Source organism: Syngnathus scovelli, chromosome 7 (genome assembly GCF_024217435.2).
Source record: "Syngnathus scovelli strain Florida chromosome 7, RoL_Ssco_1.2, whole genome shotgun sequence".
NCBI lineage: Eukaryota > Metazoa > Chordata > Actinopteri > Syngnathiformes > Syngnathidae > Syngnathus > Syngnathus scovelli.
In genome coordinates, this window is record NC_090853.1 from 14,853,687 (window position 1) to 14,873,607 (window position 19,921).

Below are 19,921 nucleotides of genomic sequence, written 5' to 3' on the forward strand. Positions count from 1 at the left end.
TTCAACTGCAACTGACGACGAGTCCGATGTCAGCGGCGCGCCGCACACGTGCCGTTGTTTACATGATGGACGAAGAATTCGATTGATGGATTTGATGATTTGGAGTGATACAGATGGTTTGATAAAATTGTTGTTTATATTATAGTTATTTGATACACTCGGTGGTGCACTGGGTAGCACGTACGCCTCACAGTTAGGAGGGTGCGGGTTCCTGTGTGGAGTTTGCATGTTCTTCCCGGGCCCGTGTGGGTTTTCTCCGGGCACTCCGGTTTCCTCCCACATTCCAAAAACATGCTTGGTAGGCCGATTGAAGACTCCAAATTGTCCCTAGGTGTGAGTGTGAGTGAGATAGGTTGTCTGTCTCTCTGTGCCCTGCGATTGGCTGGCAACCAGTTCAGGGTGTCCCCCGCCTACTGCCCGATGACGGCTGGGATAGGCTCCAGCACGCCTGCGACCCCCGTGGGGACTAAGCGGTTCAGAAAATGGATGGATGGATTTTTTATCAGGGTATGGCATGAAATCAATTACACTTTTCTGATAAGGTTTTGGTCAGGTACGCGCCAGAGGGGGTTGTTAATCAATTTCAGCTGCATTGGTGTTGATGGAATTAACAACAAGTGCACTAGAGGGGAACAACGAGATGGTCCCCAAAACAGGACTGTTTTGCAGGTGGAGGCCATTTCAAGTTCCTCCCTCTTGATCTTTTTTAACTGGTTTTCCACGAGTGTTGGATTTAGCTTGAGTCATTATCACGACTGGGAGCATGAGGCGATTTCTTAACCCTCCTAAAGTTGAGCAGATTGTCCAACTCCTCCAGGATGGCACATCCATGCGTGTTGTTGCAAGAAGATTTGATGTGTCTCCCAGTACAATCTCCAGAGCATGGAGGAGATTCCAGGAGGCAGGCAGTTACTCTAGTTGAGCTGGACAGGCCCGTAGACGGTCCTCATCCCATCAGCAGGACCGATATCTGCTGCTTTGTGCAAGGAGAAAAAGGTTGAGTACTGCCTGAGCCCTACAGAATGACCTCCAGCAGGCTACTGGTGTGAATGTCTTTGTCCAAACAGTCAGAAATAGACTTCACGAGGGTGGCCTCAGGACACGACGTCCTGTAGTGTACCCTGTGCTCACTGCTCAGGACCGTGGAGCTCGATTGGCATTTCCCATAGAACACCAGTATTGGCAAGTCCGCCACTGGCGCCCTGTGCTTTTCACAGATGAGAGCGGGTTTACCCTGAGCACCTGTGATAGACATGAAAGGGTCTGGAGAAGCCAGGGAGAGCACTATGCTGCCTGCAACATCATTCAGCATGACCGGTTTGGTGGTGGGTCAGTGATGGTCTGGGGAGGCATTTCCATGGAGGGACGAACAGACCTTTACAGGCTAGAGAACGGCAGTCTGACTGCCATTAGGTACATATAGGGTTGAAATCCTTGCACCCATGGTCAGACCCTACGCTGGTGCAGTAGGTCCTGGGTTCCTCCTGATCCACGACAATGCCCGTCCTCATGTGGCAGGAGTATGCAGACAGTATCTGGAGGATTAAGGAATTTACACAATTGAATGGCCCTCACGATCACCTGATATAAACCCGATAGAATTCTTCTGGGACATAATGTTTCAGTCCATCAGACGCCACCAGGTTGCTCCCCAGACTTTACAGGAGCTCACTGATGCCCTTAGACCAGGTATGGGCAAACTACGGCCCTCGGGCCACATCCGGCCCGCGGGACCGTTTAATCCGGCCCGCCAACCCTAAATAAATTGTATTATTAAACTTTTTTTTTTCTGTCATTTTGCCTGCAATGACTGCGTTTCCCCAGTAGATGGGGAACCACTCGCCTGCGCATTTACTACCGGAAGCCGTGTCAGAAAGCTCGGTGCACACTCACAAGTGCGTGTACGTACTCAGTAGTACGGAAATGGCGCACTCGCGCTCTATTTGTAGCAGTGCCGAATTTAGAGCGTGGGCTGTGACGACAGCATTCTTGTAATTTGCGCACCGAGTTTTCGGATACAGTTTTACGCTAAAGCCACCCACAAACCTTCCCCTGGAATCCTTCCATTAAAATGAGTCGCCCACGGAAAAGCAAGGTGGACACTGAGTGCCGAGTGTTTAAAAAGAGTGGGCAATTTGGCTCGACGTACGCGACGTGACGTTCAGCCACATGAACATCAACATCAAATGAACACTGAAAATGAAGGGGAGGCTTTCAAGTTTGTTGTAAAAAAATGCATTTTCAATATGATCTGTACAAATAGCAGGGATTGAAACTAGCGACCATTCTCATTTTCAAACAATGCAGGATGCTCAAGGACATTGATGCACCACCTGTTTGTGACTAATCTTAACCTTTAAAGTTCTTAAGGCTTACTTTAAGGAAGTGTTTTCCGTTTCCTCACTTCTATTACCAGGTGTTTGTGAGTTAAAACTCTGCTCTGATTTTCAGATACCCCTCACCGTGTTGCCGTTTTGATTACTTTATTTGGATGTATGCTTTCACCGATTCTTCAAGATGATATATTTGGTCAGAATGTTTGCCGTTTGATGTGATCTCATAAGATAAACATACATCTTTCATTAATCTGACCTGCAGGCACTGAAGTAATGGAGACTGTTATTCATAATAACAGTGTCATATTTTATGAGAATCACTGATAGCAGTTTTTTAGGGATGTTATTTTTTTTAATGCTGTTAATAAATGCATTTGTTTTCAAAAAACTTTTTTTGAATATCCATGCTTTACTACCTACTAAAGGCCAAAACCTTTTATGCAATGACCTTTACAGGTCGTTTATATTACTTCACACAAACACTACATCCATCTGCTCCTGGTTCGGCCCCCCGGTCAAAATTTAGAACCCAATTCGGCCCGCAAGTCAAAAAGTTTGCCCACCCCTGCCTTAGACAGATCTGGGAGGACATCCCACAAGACACCATCCGTCATCTCATTAGGAGCATGCCGCGACGTTGTCAAGCATGCATACAAGCACGTGGGGGCCACACAAGATATTGAAAATAATTTTGAGTTGCAGAAATTGAATTTAGGCAAAATGGATGAGCCTCATCATTCATCATTTTTTCACTTTGATTTTTGGGGTGTCTGTATACTGAGCCCTCTGTAGGCTGAAAATGTTTATTTCCATCAAAAGATGTGGCATCTTTTTGTTCCTGAGACATTAAACTGTCCATATCAGTATAGATATCCAACATTTTTGTTGTCATCATTGAAATGTGATTAATTAATTAATATTTTAAAGTGTTCCTTCAATTTTTTTTGAGCAGTGTATATCGTTATATGGGCCTGTGGAATAATGTGAACTGCAACTGACGACAAGTCCGACGTCAGCGGCGCGCCGCACACGCGTCGTTGTTTACATGAAGGATGAAGAATTCGATCGATGATTTGATGATTTGGAGTGACACAGATGGTTTGATAAAATTGTTGTTTATATTGTGGAATAATTTGGACTGCAACTGACAACGAGTCCAACGACAGCGGTGCGCTGCACACGCGGCGTTTACATAAAGGCCGAAGAATTGGATCGATGGATTTAATCATTTGGAGTAACAGATAGTTTGATAAACGTATTATTTATGTTATAGTTATTTGAATAACTGTTAATGTTACGTCAGGCCTGTTCTCAGCTCCTTGTTTGTGTTTATGTCACGTTAGCATACCGTATCGTTTAGCCTGTTTTTGCTGGTTCATATCTGTACTTGGTGTTGGATTTTGTCAAATAAATTTCCCCCAAAATGCGACTTAAACTCCGGTGTGACTTATATATGTTTTTTTCAAAGTCAAAGTCAAAGTCAGCTTTATTGTCAATTTCTCCACATGCCAAAGACACACAAAGAAACCGAAATTTCGTTCCCCCCTAGCCCACGGTGACAAGACATGGCCCACGACAGACAATCAAGTAAACAAGTAAACAACAACGTGCTGAATAAATAATGAATAAATAACACAACAAATAAATAAATAAGAGGAGCAAAAAGGAGCAAGTGAGCGTACAGTAGACATTCCAGAAAATAGCGCAACAGTGCCGCACGCTACGCAGAAGGGGGTAGCGAGGTCAGGGTCCTAACAGCCTGGAGAAAGAAGTTGTTGGCGAGTCTGGTGGTGCGGGAGCGCAGGCTCCTGTACCTCTTCCCAGAGGGCAGAAGGTCAAACAAAGAGTGAGCCGGGTGACTCACATCTCTCGCAATCGAGGTTGCCTTGCGGGTGAGATGGGAGGTGTAAATGTCCTTCAGGGAGGGGAGCGAAGCACCAATAATCTTACCAGCCGTATTCACGATGTGCTGCAGGGCCTTCGAGTTCTGTTCAGTGCAGTTACCACCCCAGACAGCGGTGCAACTGGTGAGGACGCTCTCAATGGTGCCACGGTAGAATGTAGACAGGACTGCCAGAGGAGCACATGCACGCCTGAGCTTCCGCAGGAAGTACAGGCGGCGCTGAGCTTTCTTTGCCAGTGACGAGGTGTTTGCGGACCAGGTGAGGTCCTCACTGATGTGCACCCCCAGGAACTTGGTGCAGCTTACCCTCTCCACCACAGCACCGTCGATGATCAGCGGCAGGTGTTTTGTGTGACCCTTCCGGAAGTCAACAACGATTTCCTTAGTCTTGTTTACGTTCAGCAGGAGGTTGTTGTACCACGTGGTCAGAAGGCACTTCCGACCTGTACCGAGTCTCGTCGCCCTCCGTGATGAGACCCACCAGAGTCGTGTCGTCAGCAAACTTCACTATGCGGTTGTCGCTGTAGGTCGCAGTGCAGTCATGCGTCAGCAGGGTGAAGAGCAGTGGACTGAGCACGCAGCCCTGGGGGGGCCCCGTGCTCAGCGTGATGCTGGCGGAGATTTTGTTGCCAACACGCACCACCTGAGGCCTCTGACAGAGGAAGTCCAGTAGCCAGTTGCAGAGGGAGGTACTGAGGCCCAGCTCGTCGAGTTTGCAGATGAGTCGCTGCGGCACAATGGTGTTGAAGGCAGAGCTGAAGTCCACAAACAGCAACCTCACATGAGTCCTTTCTCTCCAGGTGGGTGAGGGCCGAGTGGCAGATGGCATCCTCAGAGGACCGTTTGGCACGGTACGCAAACTGGAAAGGGTCAATGGTGGGGGGAAGAACGGATTTTATGTGTTCCATGACAAGCCGCTCAAAGCACTTCATGATGATGGGCGTCAGTGCCACGGGGCGGTAGTCATTGAAGCAGGACGGTGCAGGTTTCTTCGGCACAGGAACGATGGTGGCAGCCTTGAAACACGAGGGGACGATGGCCTGCTGCAGGGAAACGTTAAAGATGTCCGTGAAGACACCCGTCAGCTCCCCAGCGCAGTCCTTCAGCGCTCGACCCGGGATGTTGTCAGGGCCCGCCGCCTTACGGGTGTCAATAGCGGCAAGCGCCCTCCTCACTCCGTCGGCAGAGAGGCGCAGGGGCTGCTCGTGTGGGGGGGAGTGGTCTTCAGCGGGCAAGTGCTGTTCTGGGCCTCGAAGCGAGCAAAGAAGTGGTTTAGATCGTTCAGCAGACGGACGTCGCCCTCACAGCTCCTCGGCGCGGGCTTGTAGTCCGTGAGGGTCTGAATGCCCTGCCAAAGGCTCCGTGCGTCCTTGCTGTCCTTGAAGTGGGTGGAGACCTTGCACAAGAACGCCTTTTTCGCTTCTTTGATGCCTCGGGACAGGTCGGCCCTCGCTGTCCTCAAGCCAGCCTCATCCCCCGCTCTGAAAGCCTTGTCCCTGGCCCTTAGCAGTATGAGGACAGCCCCTGTCAGCCACGGCTTCCAGTTCGCGCGAGTGATTCTGAGCAAGTCACATCATCGATGCACTTCGTGATGTAAGAGGAAACAGAGTAGTATACTCCTCTAGGTCCGTCCAATCGTTGTAGGTGGCCGCCTGCTTAAACAAGTCCCAGTCAGTGGTGTCGAGGCAGTCACGAAGTGCATCAGAGGCACCCTCAGGCCACACCCGAACCCGCCTCCGAACCGGCCTGGATGCCTTTACCAATTGTCTCTATGCGGGCAAAAGCAAAACGGTGAGATGGTCAGAAAGCCCAAGATGGGGGAGGGGGGTGGCTTTGAAAGCTCCCTTTTGCGCAGAGTAGACTAGGTCCAGGAAGCTGTCTTTACGTGTCGGAAAAGTAACATGGTAGTGAAGCCTCGGGAAAACAGACTTCAGGTTGGCATGATTAAAGTCTCCAACGAAGATGGTGAAACCGTCAGGGTGCGCTGTCTGCTGTTCACTGACAGCCTGGTACAGTTCACCAAGCGCCGCGATCCTGTCGCTTTCGATGTTGGAAGGCGGGATGGATACCGCGACTAGCAGAATCGCGGTAAATTCCCTCGGCAGGTAAAAAGGACGGGACTTGATGATCACAAACTCCGCAAGTGGCGAGCAGTGCTTACATACCACCACAAAGTCCCGGCACCAGTCTTCTCGGATGTAGACGCATATTCCACCTCCTCGCGACTTTCCCCCTCGTACAATGGCACGGTCCGCCCGATAGCACGCTAGCCGCTCCAGATGCACGGCAGAGTCCGGAATGTTGTCAGTCAACCAGGTCTTGGTGAACACGAGCACACAGCAGTTCCGCACCGTCCGGTTCGTAGACCTCAGCAGGCGAACGTAATCCATTTTGTTGTCCAGCGATCGAACATTCGCCAGAAGAATGGAGGGAACCGCCGGGCACGCTGGGTTGGCCGCCAGCCTGGCCCGGACGCCTCCGCGCTTGCCCCTCTTCTGCCTCCTCGCACACCATTTCCGACGGCTCCCAACCGGGGGAGGAATAGCGGGCGAGGTCCCCTTTATTGTGCATTTCATGGCTGATGTGACTTGTACTCCGGAGTGAGTTTAGTCCGAAAAATACGGTATATAAAATTGACCAGATTCTGACATACAAGGTATCGGACCAACACGTTCTGGAAGGGCCACCGCAAACTGGCTCATGGTGGCCCAATAGGGCCACTACAATAGGGCTACCTGTAAAGGCGTAACGTAGAATCCTGAAATCTTGAGTAGACAAGACTGTGACAGAGTGTTCCAGCTAACTGATGTGTCCATCCATCCATCCATCTTCTTCCGCTTATCCGGGGTCGGGTCGCGGGGGCAGCAGCTTTAGGAGGGACTCCCAGACTTCCCTCTCCCCAGCCACTTCATCCAGCTCATCACAGGGGATCCCAAGGCGTTCACAGGCCAGCTGAGAGACATAGTCTCTCCAGCGCGTCCTGGGTCATCCCCGGGGTCTCCTACCGGTGGGACATGCCCAGAACACCTCCCCAGGGAGGCGTCCAGGAGGCATCCTGATGAGATGCCCGAGCCACCTCTCAACGTGGAGGACTAGTGACTCTACTCCGAGTCTCTGCCGGATGACCGAGCTTCTCACCCTATCTCTAAGGGAGAGCCCGGACTTCCTGCGGAGAACACTCATTTCGGCCGCTTGTATCCGGGATCTCGTTCTTTCGGTCACGACCCATAGCTCGTGACCATAGGTGAGGGTAAGAGCGTAAATCGACCGGTAAATTGAAAGCTTTGCCTTTTGGCTCAGCTCTCTCTTTACCACGACGGACCGGTACAGAGTCTGCATTACTGCCGACGCTGCACCGATCCGCCTGTCAATCCCGCGCTCCATCCTCCCCTCACTCGTGAACAAGACCCCAAGATACTTGAACTCCTCCACTTGGGGCAGGATCTCATCCCAGATCCGGAGAGGGCATTCCACCCTTTTCCGACCGAGGACCATGGACTCGGATTTGGAGGTGCTGACCCTCATCCCGACCGCTTCACACTCGGCTGCGAACCGCTCCAGTGAGAGCTTGAGATCAAGGCCTGAAGAAGCCAACAGCACCACGTCGTCTGCAAAAAGCAGACACGCAATGCTGAGGTCCCCAAACCGGACCCCCTTAACGCCTCAGCTGCGCCGAGAAATTCTGTCCATAAACATTATGAACAGAATCGGTGACAAAGGGCAGCCTTGGCAGAGTCCAACCCTCACTGGGAACGAATCCGACTTACTGCCGGAAATGCGGACCAAACTCTGGCATTGGTGATACAGGGACCGAACCGCCTTTATCAGTTGGCTCGGCACCCCGTACTCCTGAAGCACCCTCCACAGAACCTCCCGAGGGGCACGGTCGAACGCCTTCTCCAAGTCCACAAAACACATGTGGACTGGTTGGGCCCATGCACCCTCGAGGATCCTGCCGAGGGTGTAGAGCTGGTCTACTGTTCCACGGCCAGGACGAAAGCCACACTGGTCCTCCTGAATCCGAGGTTCGACCTCCCGACGGACCCTCCTCTCCAGCACCCCTGAATAGACCTTACCAGGGAGGCTGAGGAGTGTGATTCCCCTGTAATTGGAGCACACCTCCGGTCCCCCTTCTTAAAGAGGGGAACCACCACCCCAGTCTGCCAATCCAGAGGCACTGTCCCTGATTTCCACGCAATGTAGAGGCGTGTCAGCCATAACAGCCCCACAACATCCAGAGCCTTTAAGAACTCCGGGCGGATCTCATCCACCCCTGGGGCCTTGCCACCGAGGAGTTTTTTAACTACCTCAGTGACTTCGACCCCAGACATTAGAGACTCCGCATCAGAGTCTCCAGGCCCTGCTTCCACAATGGAAGGCGTGTAGGTGGAATTGAGGAGGTCTTTGAAGTATTCTCCCCACCGACTCACGACGTCCCGAGTCCAGGTCAGCAGCACGCCATCTCCACTGTAAACAGTGATGTTGCACTGCTTCCCCCTCCTGAGATGCCGGATGGTGGACCAGAATTTCCTCGAAGCTGTCCGGAAGTCATTCTCAATGGCCTCGCCAAACTCCTCCCACGCCCGGGTTTTTGCCTCAGCAACCGCCAAAGCTGCTTTCCGCTTGGCCGGTACCTGTCAGCTGCCTCCGGAGTCCCGCAGGCCAAAACGGCCCGAATGGACTCCTTCTTCAGCTTGACGGCATCCCTTACCGGCGGGTTCGGGGATTACCGCCACGACAGGCACCAACGACCTTACAGCCACACCTCTGGTTGGTCGCCTCAACAATGGGAGGCGCGGAACATGGTCCACTCAGACTCAATGTCCCCCGCCTCCCCCGGGACGTGGGAAAAGCTCTGCCGGAGGTGGGAGTTGAAGCTCTTCCTGACAGGGGATTCTGCCAGACGTTCCCAGCAGAACCTCACAGAGCGTTTTGGTCTGCCAGGTCGGACCGGCATCTTCCCCCACCATCGGAGCCAACCCACCACCAGGTGGTGTTCAGTTGACAGCACCGCCCATGTCTTCGCCCGAGTGTCCAAAACATGCGGCTGCAAATCCGATGACACGACTACAAAGTCGATCATCGAACTGCGGCCTAGGGTGTCCTGATGCCAAGTGCACACATGGCCACCCTTATGTTTGAACGTGGTGTTCATTATAGAAAATCCGTGTCGAGCACAGAAGTTCCATAATAGAACACCGCTCGGGTTCAGATCGGGGGGGGCGTTCCTCCCAATCACGCCCTTCCAGGTCTCACTGTCATTGCCCACGTGAGCATTGAAGTCATCCAGTAGAACAATGGAGTCCCCAGAAGGAGCGCTCTCCAGCACTTCCTCCAGGGACCCCAAGAAGCTGAGCTGCTGTTTGGTGCATAGATACAAACAACAGTCAGGACCAGTCACCCCACCCGAAGCCGGAGGGAGGCTACCCTCTCGTTCACCGGGGTGAACCCCAATGTGTAGGCGCCCAGCTGGGGGGCAATAAGTATACCCACACCTGCTCGCCGCCTCTCACCGTGGGCAACTCCAGAGTGGAAGAGAGTCCAGCCCTTCTCGAGAGGGCTAGTACCGGAACCCAAACTGTGCGTGGAGGCAAATCCGACTATGTCTAATTGGAACTTTTCTGCCTCGCACACCAGTTCGGGCTGCTTTCCAGCCAGAGAGGTGACATTCCATGTCCCAAGAGCGAGCTTCTGCAGCCGGGGATCGGACTGCCAAGGTCCCTGCCTTTGGCCGCCACCCAGTTCACAATGCACCCGACCCCTTTGGCCCCTCCCACAGGTGGTGACCCCATGGAAAGGGGGATCCACGTTTCCTTTTCGGGCTGTGCCCAGCAGGGCCTCAACTGATATGTGAGTATAATTTAATACAAGCATATATGTGTGTATCTTTATGTTTAATGAGTTCTCAGCAAATGCAGATAGCAAAGGGGACCCTTACTGTATTGTAAAGTAGGGTTTGGACTACATCAAGTCGAGTCAACAATTAATAAGAGTATGCAATGGATGCCATATACTTGGTGCTGCAGTTGGGCACACAGTACCTTGTTCTTGAGCAGAAATTTATTTCTGCAAATTAGGATCTCTCGCAACCACTTGAGAACTTCGGTGCCATTGACCATTTGCTGGCCAATTAGTTTGCGGCAGATGAGGAACAGCACCTGTGAACTAATGGAGAAGGATACGTGTCATATAGGGCTCAAGTAAATAAACGCCAAATTAGCACCATAAAACGCTTCGGGTTAAAAGGCGCAGACTCAATTCTGGGGACTTTTCTGTACTTAATCCACACATAGGACGCACCGCATTATAGGGCACATGCATGCCATGACTTACAGTAGAAAAAAATAAAAAACATCACAGGAGCAAGGCAGTCATTTCCGTTGTACTTTATTCTACTATTTAATAATGTACTGTATTGTACACACATTGTTAATCAATATTAATACGCAAATCCATCAAAATCCTCATCTTCTGTATCCAAATTAAACAGTTGAGCAAGTTCGCCATTAAACATGACAGGTTACCTCTCGTCATTGGTTAGCTTGCACTTGAAGTATTTTGTTCACAACAAAAGTATACATTTCAACACCATAAAGTGTGTTTAACTCTGTAGTCTTAATACAATAAATCAAACTCTCAATCTCAGACGTGGTTTGGTAGACATTCTTTCTTTAAGTATTTCCTTCAAAACTAAACAGTTGTACAATATAAAAGTCCGTTTGCTGTGTGCGTGTACGTGTGTGCGCATGAAACACGTGGCCTGGCTCGTGTAAAAACACTGGCTCCGATTGGTCACCATGAAACACGTCTCTGCCTTAGCCAATCATAATCGCTTATCTCGTTATTAACCCACCCAATCTTCACTTTGTGTGTGGAGCAGCCAGCGATGCGTCAGGATTACGCAGTTTATTCAATCAATTCATAGTAACGCACGCCATTTAGTGTTCAGTAACGATAACGCCATTATAACGACAGAAACAGTAATTAGTTAGATTACCACGCTACTGAAAAAATAACGCCGTTATTTTAAATGCCATTATTCCAAACACTGCTCTTCTGCAATTATCCCTGCTTTCCAGAAAGTTAGAATTGTGCCTCGTAAGCATGCCTCTTTGTTGATGCCATTTTAGAGTGTCCTAATGCAGTTAGCTTTGCACAAAAAAATATTTATTTATCAATCGTGGCATATTACGTATACTTGATATACTCTGATTGGTTTACTGCCCTGGTCTACATATTTTACAAACAAGGTAATGTCCTCTGATTGGTTCATAACATATTACATCTACATATTACATTTCTGTGCCAGCAGCCACCCAACAACATTTACAGATTTTGGAATTCATTCCATACAAAAGGCGTATTACCGTATTTTCCGGAGTATAAGTCGCAGTTTTTTTCATAGTTTGGCCAGGAGTGCAACTTGTACTCTGTTGCAATTTATGTGTTAAATTATTAACACATTATTATATTATTTTGCATGTTATTTTCACACTAAACCGCAAAAGGGCGCTCTAGGCCTGTGTTGATAATTGTGTTGATGAGTCTGACGTAAGCGACGTAAAAGAGGAAGCGCCTCAACTTCTACGTCTGGTGTTAGCGGAGTTGATTAAAAGTGACACAGAGGATGAGGATTTCATTAGAGTTGGTGATTTGAAGTTACACGGATGGTTTGGTAAACGTGTTAGCATGTTATTTATGCTATAGTTATCTGAATAACTCTTGATATGTTATGTTAACATACCAGACACGTTCTCAGTTCATTGTTTGTGTCATGTAACGTTAGCATACCGTACAATTATTCAGCTTACTGTTGTCTCTATTCTATTTTTTATTTTAAATTGCCTTTTCAAGATGATATGTCTGTTCTTGGTGTTGGATTTCATCAAATAAATTTCCCACAAAAATGCGACTTGTATGTCTTCTTTATTATGCATTTTATGGCTGAGTACTATGCTTGTACTCCGGAGCGACTTCTAGTCTGGAAAATACGGTAAAATGTGCACCTTCGATTATTGAGGCTTTTAAGTGTGCCTTATGATGCGGAAAATATGGTAAATTGTTGTACTGTATTTACTACAGTACTACTGTAAGTCGCGGGTTTTTCGTAGTTTGGGTGGGGTGGCGACTTATACAGAGGGGCGACTTATATGTGAATTTTTTCAAAAAATTTCAAAATTAAAAAAAAAAAAAAGGTGAAACCGCGATGTAGCAAGGGATTATTGCAATTTGAATTTCAAGTGACGTCAGCGTCGCGTCAGCGTCGTGTCAGCGTCGCGGCGGTTGTTTACATTAAGGACAAAGATTCGATCACGGGATGACGAAGATGACAAAGGGCCCCACGTACTACCAACATCATTAGTGGCTTTGTTTGTAAGTGACACGGAGGACGAAGAGTTTGAAGGATTTAATGATTTGGAGTGACACAGACGGTTTGAAAAACTATTATGGCTTTTACGCACGCCCGGTCCTACTCTACGGAGCTCTTTTTCACCTCCGTGGATGGAAGTCGGGGGCTGGCGCTCGGCCGGGTGGCTGTCCGGGGACGGTGGATGGGGCTCGGACATGGCTTTTACGCACGCCCGGTCCTACTCTACGGAGCTCTCTTTCACCTCCGTGGATGGAAGTCGGGGGCCGGCGCTTGGCCGGGTGGCTGTCCGGGGACGGTGGATGGGGCTCGGACAAGGCTTTTACGCATGCCCGGTCCTATTCTATGGAGCTCTCTTCCATCTCCGTGGCTGGAAGTGCCAGCGTGGATGGAAGTCCACGCCGCCACATGCCTGGAAGTCCACGCCAGTGCTTGGGGCCGTGTGGCGGTGAACTATTTGTTATAGTTATTTGATATATTTTAATTCGTGTAGCAACTTGTATATGTTTTTATCGTTACAGTTCAGTAGTTGTTGGCTCGTTGAACTTTTGTTTTGTTAAATAAAGAGCCGTTTACCAAACCCACGTCTTTCCTTGTACTTTGTTAACGCTACAATATAGTTATATACTAGATCTGTGGAATAACGACGATGCTGACGTCAGGGCGCACGCGCGGCGTTGATGACAAAGGATGAGGAATTTGATCGATGAATTTAATGATTTAGAGTGACACAGATGGTTTGATAATATTATTGCTTATATAATAGTTATTTGATATATAATTTATATATCGTTATATGGGCCTGTGGAATATTTTGAAGTGCAAGCGCCGTCAGCTGCGCGCACCTGGCCAGCATTGTTGACATAAAGGATGATCGATGGATTTAATGATTCGGAGTGACACAGATGGTTTGGTAATAGTATTGCTTATATAATAGTTATTTGATATACAATTTATGTATCGTTATATGGGCCTGTGTAATATATTGAAGTGCAACCGCCGTCAGCGATCGATGGATTTATGAATTGGAGTGACACAGATGGTTTTATAAACGTGTTATTTATGTAATAGTTATTTGAATAACTCTAAATGTTACGTCAGGCCCGTTTTCAGCTCTTCGTTTGTGTTTGTCACTTTAGCATACCTGTTATTGTTCGTTCATGTCTGTTATTGGTGTTGGATTTTGTTGAATAAATTTCCCCCAAAATGCGACTTATACTCCGGAGTGACTTATATATGTTTTTTTTCACGTTATTGTGCATTTCATGGCTAATGCGACCTATATTCCGGAGCAACTTTTAGTCCGAAAAATACGGTATGTATCAGATTTCTTTCATGTCAACGTGATCACTACAATTCTGATCTTTCCCCAATTTTACAGGCCAACGTGGATATGAATTAGCGGCAACTGCCATCTGGATATTCAGGTTGTGCTTATGTGACCTATACGACATCACAAGATGACAAATGTCACAATTGGAAAAGGAAAAGTAGATGCATTTGAGTTGATAAATATATGATGGGACGGGTCAGCTCCAGCACAAAACCCTTAAAAATGCCAAAAATGTGTCATGAAGGGCCACGTGACATCAAGTTCTGTGCACACGTGTGAATCTAAAAGAATCCAAATTGGGCTTAATATCCTGCACTGTGTATGAATGTAGCCATAGAGTACCTGATATCCCAGAAAGTCTCTATAGGAGCATCAGGATTCCACTGTTCAATGGAGTCTGGCTGGTGCAGTACTAAAAGAGCCTAGACAGACAACAGGAGGTGATAGGAAAAGCCAGAACAAAGGACAAAACCAGAATGAGAAAGGAAATGTTTACCAAGACAACTGCAAAATTATTGTAGAAGAACTGTATTTTCCGTACCATCAGGCGCAGACTCAATTCCAGGCGAAAGCCACACAAAAAACTTTACAGATTTGCACTGTAGATAGTATTTATATATCAATGGTGGCGGCGGTACATACTCTGCGTGTTACGTACAGTCCTCTGATTGTTTTTTTTCTACGTAAAAAGTAATGTCCTCTGATTGGTTCATCGGGTCTACTACTTATTACGCCTGTATATTACGGAAGCCACACAAAACAACTTTACAGATTTTGGAATTCAGTCGACACACAAGGCGCACCTTATTAAAAGGCGCACCTTCGTTATGGGAGAAAATTAAAGGCTTTCAAGCGCCTTATGGTGCGGAAAATACGGTAACCAAAATAACTTTCTTTGATAAAGACTGGGATCCGAAACATGTTGCTAGCATTTGAAGAAGAAAGAATACCGGCCAAGGAAATTTACATGTTGCAGCGGCATTACAGAACAAGTTAGAAAAGGAGCACATTAAGAAATCTTAGTGCCTCTTAAGTTGCACAATGGGTAGTAGGCATGTCCTGCAGTAGGCATACGTTACTGATATTATCAGATTCTGATATCAGCACGAATGATATATGCTTTATTTTTTTGTATAAAATGTTAAAACCGGTTTGATTATGTTATACTATTCAAATAAAGGAAAATATGAGATAGAAAACTAATTTACTTCAAATATTTTTTTGGTTACATAAATTCAACCTTAAAAATGACAATGCAATGCACTTGAATATAATAAGTAGCAAATAAATTAAAGCAGAGCTATAGTTTTTGTACTAGTACCGACACACCAAACTATTTCTTGGTTTGTACCACCACTTAAGTTAGAAATTTTATGTAAATTTGTGTAAATTATTTTTGAAAATTGTCAGGAGCATTATAGCAAGACTGTGTGCAGGTAAGTTTTACTATAAATGTATATTCATGCTAATTTGGGCGCCTGCACTGAGTGCATGCCCAAATTGGGCGTACCACAGAGCCCTGACATGTTTCTCGTTAGCTCCTTCACTTATGTGGTTGTTTTGATCAAGTGGGCTCTTAATAGATCCAGACGCCGCTGGATATAAGAGCAGGAAGATCGGGAATGAATTGCTTGTTTATATCCAAGATTTTGGATTTAAATCAATATAATCTGATCATGTTTTGGGAGGGGGGTCCTGATATCAGGCCATTACTCAATATCAATATTGAATCAAGACACCCCTAATAGATATTGTTAATTAGGAATGTAACGTTTTAGCTATGGTTAAGATTCAATTCATGCCTCGCTTTGATGAATCACCGTTCTGATTAAATTTTCTATTGAAATGAAAAATTAAATGTAAACATAATTATACAGTAAAAAATAACGTAATCTTAAAATATAATTGTGGCCACAAGACTGTCACATTTCTGAAGTTGGATGAGAAGACTATACCATGCAGCTTTACTTATATGCGCTTTACTACCCATTGTCCATTCGCCCGTCCGTCTGTCTGTCCGACCACCCAACCATACACCCACCCACCCATCTTCCGTTGTCCCACGGGGGGCGCGGGCGTGCTGGGGCCAATCCCACTAGTCATCGGGCAGTAGCGGGGGACACCCTGAACTGGTGGCCAGCCAATCGCAGGACGCACAGAGACGAACCATTCGCACACGCACTAACACCTACAGGCAATTTGGAGTGCTCAATCGGACTACCATGCATGTTTTGGGGATAAGGGAGGACACCGGAGTACCCGGACAAAACCCACGTAGCCACAGGAAGAACATGCAAACTCCACACAGGGAGGGCCGGAGGTGGAATTGAACCCACAACTCTGAACTGTGTTTTATTTATTTAAGAAGAAAAGGTAAAAGTTGCAGCGGCCCTACAAACAATTGTAGCAGTCTTAGAATCAGAACATGTCCCATTTAAAAAATTAAAAAATAAATTCAGCCTCAAACCTCCATGGCTTCTTGTGAGAGTTGGGTCGTGTTGGTGAGAGGCACTAGGTGCACCAGTCCGATGATGAGCTCAGCTGTGCTGCTCTGCATCTCTGGAGGTTGCTTCACAGGGTTCTACAAGATAACAATGTGTGGGAAAAAAAAGAGTCATGTTTAGATACAAAGGGCTTGGAACATACCTGAATAAATACAAATAAGACAAAATTAATCCCTTACGTGCAACATGAGCTTGGGGTCAGCATGGATTAGTTTGACCAGAGCAAGCAGGAGGCACTTGTAACTTCTCGTATCTAGTTCTGTGGTTTTCTCTTTGAACTTAAGGCTAGTTGTCACCTTCCCCTTGAAAGTCAAACTCTGTGAGAGATACCAATAAGAGTAAGCTCAAGATTCAACAACATAATGCATCAACAGCAATGACAAACTCAGTCATGACAACAGTCATGCTCAACCTTTCGAAAATTATTTTAGCAACTTACTTCCGCGGATTAGGCTCTAATGGCCTCAATAGAGGGAGGTAGGTTTTACGCACGTTACGGAAAACACACTTTGAAATTACTGTCACATTTGGAGTGCCAGCCCACCCCACTGTGAAATTAGAGAACGCAGTATCTGTTTAATTTGGAGCTCACGTTATATCCCTCAACTAGAGCGATCATTATTCCAGAAACAAATTGTATTAGAGAAAACAAAATACATCCTTAATTATTTTAGTTTCCATAAGTATTTGTACACTCACTGGTGTCATGCGTAGAGGAGCATGGGTGCTTTGGGCAACCCGGTTGAGGGTATCTGAGAACATAAAACGAAGCTCTCCGGAGTAGCAGTACACAGCATCAATCTTAGGCCACCAGTCCAAATGAGACTGCAGGAAGGTGCACACAATGTGAAGTAAATAAAAGTGAAGAACTACATAAAAACAAAATATAAGTCTAACGGCCTTCAGGATACTTACATTGGTAATTATTCTGTGCAATGAGTTGACCAGGACAAAATGGAAGGTAGAAGGAGAAGATGAAGCCAAACAGACCTTGAAATACCAAAGTATGGTCATCAGAACATTGAATTAATTGGCCAAAGCTATGTAAAATGACAAGTTAAATGTAGTTAACTTTGCAGTATTATTTGTACTATTAAACTAACCTTAAAGTGCTGGTTATTGTGAGGATTAATGCGAAAACAGGAGACAAAGCAGTCCATCATGAGCTCAATGTCAGCATTCTGGCTGCCTGCCCCCCTCCAAAAGGGTTTTGCTGGGTTGAATAGCAAAGCCTTGAGACAAGAACGGAAGTGGAAGAGGTAAGATGATTATGTAATTACATTCTTTCAACAGCACAGAATTAGAAAATGTAGTGTATAGAGTGACCAGAGCCTGCTCAATTTCAATCAAGATTAAGACTTTGGCTCCAGACGATCTCAAAATTCCTATTTAACAGGCAGTGTGGTACCTGAACGCGTTCAATGAACAAAAATTCATGATCTCGTTCATTTTTTGGACGAACATGAACTGAACGTAGCACATTTTTGCTCCGCGGATGTTTTTGTGAACGAGCTCATTTTGGGGCCAGTTCACTTTTGTTCAAGGATGCCAGGTTTTCTTTCTCTTCCTGTGAGAACATTCAGGAATTTGGCGTTGAACCACAAATTACTCTTAAAGAGATTGTTTCTCTTGTTTTAGGAATTTATTTGGGTTTTGCACCTTTACCTTTGCACTTTTATGTCCCAAATTCTAAACAGTTTCTGGTTCTTTGAGCAAGCAAGAAATAATACATTCAAAAAAAACTAAAAGTTAGTTAAAGCCAATATAATTTTGTTTTGCACATTGAATACATAATTTGTACATGCTTCGTTTCCAACCTTAGTATGGCACATACAGCAGAATGTTTGTGTTTGCACATTCTGCACCACAGTTATGTTCTTGTTTCAATTCATTAAAGAGCAAGCAATTTTCTCTTGTAATTAAGATTGTACGGTGCTGGCAACTGGATACTAGTGTGAATGGAATGGCTGAAAACAATGAGAAAATGCCAAAATGCTAGAAGGTAACAGCTCGAAGCAACTTTTTTTGATTGGGGAAGAAAATATCTATAAACATTTTTATTTTTGGAACCATAAACCTAGGTAGTTATTAAAATTTCAATCAGGAACTATGAACTTAAACAAGTTAATTTTAAAATTTGTGAACTGAACTTTGAACTAGTTTGTGGAGAAAATGAACTTTCCCAACACTATTAACAGGAGTGTTTTTTAAACATGTTCAATAAATGCGGTTCCAATTTCAAAAACAGGCGTGCAAATAATTGTGATTGCAATATTGAACAAAATAATTGTGATTACGATTTTTATCCATAATCGAGCAGCATTAGTACAAAAATATCTTTGGATGATAAATTACTGTATTTTTATCATTTGTATTGAGCAAATTGACAAAGGGATTGAATTTAACTTCAAATTGCAATCAAATATCCACTCATCCCACTCTCAACAAACACACAAGAGAAGGGAGAAAACTTATGGAAATATTCAGACCTTGAGATCCATGACTATGGACTGGACAAGAAGAAAAATAGTTGAGTGATCTTCCCAGTTAATGTAAGTTGACGCTTTACACAGTTTAACACAGGCAATAGCAGAGCTTTCCATCAGCTGCTTGCTTCCACCTTGACCGGCTAAAGCTTTCCGTAAACTGTCCAAAAAAAGTTTCTGAGGGCAGAACAGGAAAGGTACGAGAGTTAGTTATTAGTGAATAAGTTAAAAGAAAAAAAATAATAAAATGTGTTAACCTCTCCCATTTACCTTGTTGGCCTTGCTATCTTCTACAGTGTCTTTGGAGATTGTGTGCGTGATCTCTGGGCAGAGGATCAAGAGAATGATCTGAAGTGGCCACACTGCAGCCTTCCTTTTAGCGCTCTCTGCAAAGCTATCCACTAGGTCAAACAGCTTCTCAGCAGCTTCTGTAGAAAAAATGGAAGCACACACAATGACCACCATAATCACTGTTTAAATTTAAAAAAAAATACATTTACCCATTATATGCTTTGCCACCCAGGACTACTCTGGCCGTGAAAGCATGCACATCACTCGAAAGGAACGAAAGAGATTGCACTTGGGCTATATTAACACAGCACAGTATGATGCCCAATTAGAAAGCCCATCTTTTTATGAACTAATTTACTTTATAAAAACAAATGTAACTTCTAATGTAAACAGAGTACACCGCTGAAATGGCACGTGTGCGCACAAAACATGACGCCATGTAGCAAGCACAGTGTTTATGGAAGGGTTTACGTGGAGGGGCTCATCTCATTTCTTTATTTGCAAATTTGTAGTTCATTGTTCCACCGTCCTCTGTTTACATGCTAGATCTCTCCATGGGAAATTCCAAGGAGCATAAGACGAGATTCAAGGAGCATAAGAGGGTATTAGCAGGAGAAGTGAGAGCTATTTACACCTCATTTATGTCATTTCCCAGAGATCATATGACAACTATAAAGTGTTACAGAATATTATGCAAATT

General features: G+C 45.9%; 1 protein-coding gene across 12 annotated transcripts in view; it reads right to left on the minus strand.

The window, feature by feature from the left end:
* nf1a (neurofibromin 1a) overlaps nt 1–19,921 on the minus strand; it is a 176,541-nt gene that overhangs the window by 134,640 nt on the left and 21,980 nt on the right. For all 12 annotated transcript variants that reach the window (XM_049725628.2, XM_068651275.1, XM_068651277.1 and 9 more), the window contains 9 exons: nt 19,201–19,358; nt 18,934–19,107; nt 17,548–17,676; nt 17,360–17,434; nt 17,144–17,269; nt 16,624–16,761; nt 16,408–16,521; nt 14,283–14,362; nt 10,281–10,404 (listed from right to left, as the gene is read on the minus strand). In XM_049725628.2, the coding sequence (XP_049581585.1) occupies nt 10,281–10,404; nt 14,283–14,362; nt 16,408–16,521; nt 16,624–16,761; nt 17,144–17,269; nt 17,360–17,434; nt 17,548–17,676; nt 18,934–19,107; nt 19,201–19,358 (1,118 nt within the window). The remainder of the gene's footprint in view (nt 1–10,280; nt 10,405–14,282; nt 14,363–16,407; nt 16,522–16,623; nt 16,762–17,143; nt 17,270–17,359; nt 17,435–17,547; nt 17,677–18,933; nt 19,108–19,200; nt 19,359–19,921) is intronic.